The sequence below is a fragment of the Corvus brachyrhynchos genome, unplaced genomic scaffold (assembly GCF_000691975.1).
Source record: "Corvus brachyrhynchos isolate BGI_N302 unplaced genomic scaffold, ASM69197v1 scaffold72, whole genome shotgun sequence".
NCBI classification, from domain to species: domain Eukaryota; kingdom Metazoa; phylum Chordata; class Aves; order Passeriformes; family Corvidae; genus Corvus; species Corvus brachyrhynchos.
The window spans coordinates 1,652,299-1,655,240 of NW_008236763.1; the positions used below are offsets into that span (position 1 = coordinate 1,652,299).

At 59.2% G+C, this 2,942-nt stretch overlaps 1 protein-coding gene across 1 annotated transcript in view; it reads right to left on the reverse strand.

Moving 5' to 3' along the window:
• LOC103625310 (gastricsin) overlaps positions 1–2,942 on the reverse strand; it is a 4,975-nt gene that overhangs the window by 802 nt on the left and 1,231 nt on the right. Inside the window, exons 3-8 of the mRNA XM_008644722.2 lie at positions 2,603–2,720; positions 1,844–1,962; positions 1,312–1,511; positions 1,046–1,168; positions 774–918; positions 63–161 (exon numbers count right to left, since the gene is read on the reverse strand). Of these exons, the coding sequence (XP_008642944.1) occupies positions 63–161; positions 774–918; positions 1,046–1,168; positions 1,312–1,511; positions 1,844–1,962; positions 2,603–2,720 (804 nt within the window). The remainder of the gene's footprint in view (positions 1–62; positions 162–773; positions 919–1,045; positions 1,169–1,311; positions 1,512–1,843; positions 1,963–2,602; positions 2,721–2,942) is intronic.

The window sequence follows — 2,942 nt, forward strand, 5'->3', positions numbered from 1 at the left end:
GCCCCCAGGGAATTCCCAGGGTGGATCCCCCAGGGTGTTGTCAGGGTGGATCCCATACTCACGTTCAGGACGTAGGCGGAGGGGGAGAGCGGGAGCTGAGCGCCGCCGATGACGAAGGTGATGGGGGGCATGTCCTGGGTCCCGTTGCAGTCCACTGCATACTGCGGGGACAGGGACAGAGGAGGTGACAGCACGGAGAGGACGGAGGCCATCGTGTGCCAGGGTGACAAACACTCCATCCCCTGGCGGTGCCACGCCGTGGAATCATGGAATGGTTTGGGTTGGAAGGGAATTCAAGCTCATCCCATCCCACCCCTGCCATGGCAGGGACACCTTCCACTATCCCAGGTTGCTCCAAGCCCCGTCCAACCTGGCCTTGGACACTTCCAGGGATCCGGGGGCAGCCACAGCTTCTCTGGGAATTCCATCACAGGGAAGAATTCCCTCCCTATATCAAACCTCAGTTTCCTCTCCTTCTGTCTGAACCCATTCCCCCTTGTCCAAGGATCCCCCTTGTCACTCCAGGCCCTTGTCCCAAGTCTCCCTCTGGCTTCCCTGTAGCCCCCTCAGATCCTGGAAGGGGCTGTGAGGTCTCCACACAAATTTCTCTTCCCCAGGCTGAACACCCCCACCTTTCTCAGTCCCCTCATCCTCACTGTCACTTGTTCTGCAGCTGCCACATGAGTTTTGTGGGACCCGGTTGAGCCCAGGGCTCTGATTCCCACGCAAGGCTCCCCAGTGCTCCACACCCCCCAAAATCCCCGTGCACTCACCCCAAAGCTGGTCTCCTGGGCTCCCAGGGTCTCCAGGATGCTCTCTATGTACTCCTGGGGCACCGTCACCAGGAATGTCCCCGTGTCCACGATGGCCTGGCAGCCCTGGCTGCACCAGCCGCTCACTGACTGCTCGATGGCAAAGCTGGGAGGAGAACGGGGACAAGGACGTGGCTTTGGGCACCCACTGGCCCCTAAATCAGACACCTCGAGCTCTGCAAAGCTGCAGCTGAGCCAAGGGGGTGATGGCCGGAGGTACAAACACCACTCACTTCTCAAGTGCCACCTGCCAGTAGAGCTCCTGTGTCACCGGCGCCCACGTGATGTTCCCCTGGAAGAGCCGAGGGTCGATGCCCCCGAGGATGAGCTCTCCCCCGTACTCGTAGGTGGGCTGGCTGCAAAAAAGCAGAGTCACGGCAGCAGGGATGGGGAAATCCGTGTGATAAACGTGGGCTAGAGAGGGATAAATCCCTAAGGAACCCTCCCGGGGACAGGCAGGGCACACCAGGGTGTGCAGAGCGCCCTGAAAGGTTTTTACCGTGAGAAGTAAAAGCTGAAGATGGGCTCGGCGAGCTGGTTCTGCTCCAGCATCCCCTCCAGAGCCGTGGCCATCCCTCCCACTGCCAGCGAGGGGTACGCCATTCCCAGGATCCCATCGAAATCCGCGAAGTAGAAAGGCTGGGTGGGCTCGTCCTGGCTGAGCCCGAACTCCTGGCTGGTGACGGTGATGCTCTGGATCTGCAGGGGAAGGGGATCCGGGGTCAGCCGGGCAAACCCGAGGGGTGGCTGCTGCTCCGAAAGCACTGCAGGGTCCCAGCTGGTGCCAACAGCACCAGGCAGTGGGGAAAATCGGGAAAAACCCCCAGGAATTGGGTTAAAACCCAGCCAAAGCCCAGCTGTGTGGCTGAGGGTCCAATAAACGCTTCATATCGGTTCTGCCCAGGGTTTGTCCAAGCCTTGGCTACATAGGACATGAGATCGGCCCTTAGGCTGCTCCCGGGCTCATTCCATGGGCACACCCAGCCAGGACACAGCAGCGGGAGGGCAGGGATGGCACGGGGAGCGCTCACCCTGAGCGTGTCGTAGCCCAGCACGATGGTGACGGAGCCGCTGCCGTAGGACACGGTGCAGGACTGGCCACTGGGGGTGAAGGTGGCGGAGTCACGGGGCTTGAACTTGGCGTGGTTGACTGGGGGAGAGAGAGAAGAAGGGAAAAGCCCTGGGCATGTGCTGCAGTGGGATTTCACTGCTGGCTGCTCCGCTGGGATCATCCCCAGGGACAGGCTGCTCCTCTACCCCGTGGTTCTCTCTCAGGATTTGGGGTTTGCAGCCCAGTTTTGCCTGGATCCCTCTCCAGGGATCACAACCACAAGAGCAAAGCCCTCAAGGTGAAATCCCCATCACTCTTCCACCGTGAGGGATGAGCTCTGCTGGCAGCGGGACATCAGCTCCGCAATTCCCGGTTTTCCTCTTCCCTCTGCCTGGCTACAGATAGCCAGGGAGCAGCCTGAGATTCCCAGGATGGCCGTGGGGATTTGGCCATCCCTGAAGCAGGCAGAGGGCTCTGTGCTTCCCAAGGAAGGCACCAACTATCCCAGATCAGCATCCCGGGGTCATTTGTGGTCTGGCATCGTGATGTCCCCAACAGGGGAAGAACAGGGACAAGGAAAAGGCACCCACTGGCACCTAAACCCATCTTGGCTTGGTCAGTCTGGGATGCTCTGAAACGCATCGAGCCCTGCAGTGCTGGGATAATAGCTGGTACTAATTAGCACTAATTACTCCTAGGAGCAGTAGTAGGTCTGCTCACAGCATCTGGGGGTACTCACAGCAGGCAGGACTCTTGCAGTCTGTGGAGGGCACCCACAGGTTGGAGGAGCCGGTGTCGAAGAGCACCAAAAACTTCTGGGGGGGTTCCCCGATGCTGATCTCTCCGAAGTAGGAGGACTGCAAAAAACAGGGAATCTCCACTGGCCACGGACAGACCAGGCTTCCCCCTGGCATCCCAGTGCCAGGCTCACTCTCAGACCCAACCACACAGGAGCACACCGAGCTCTCATCCTGCATTTTCTCCCCCCAAAAATGAAATATTAAATAATTACTGTAGGTTTGTTTTCTACAGAAAAGCCTCGCTCTTTGTGGCTGGGGGAGACCTTCCTTAAAGTTCCA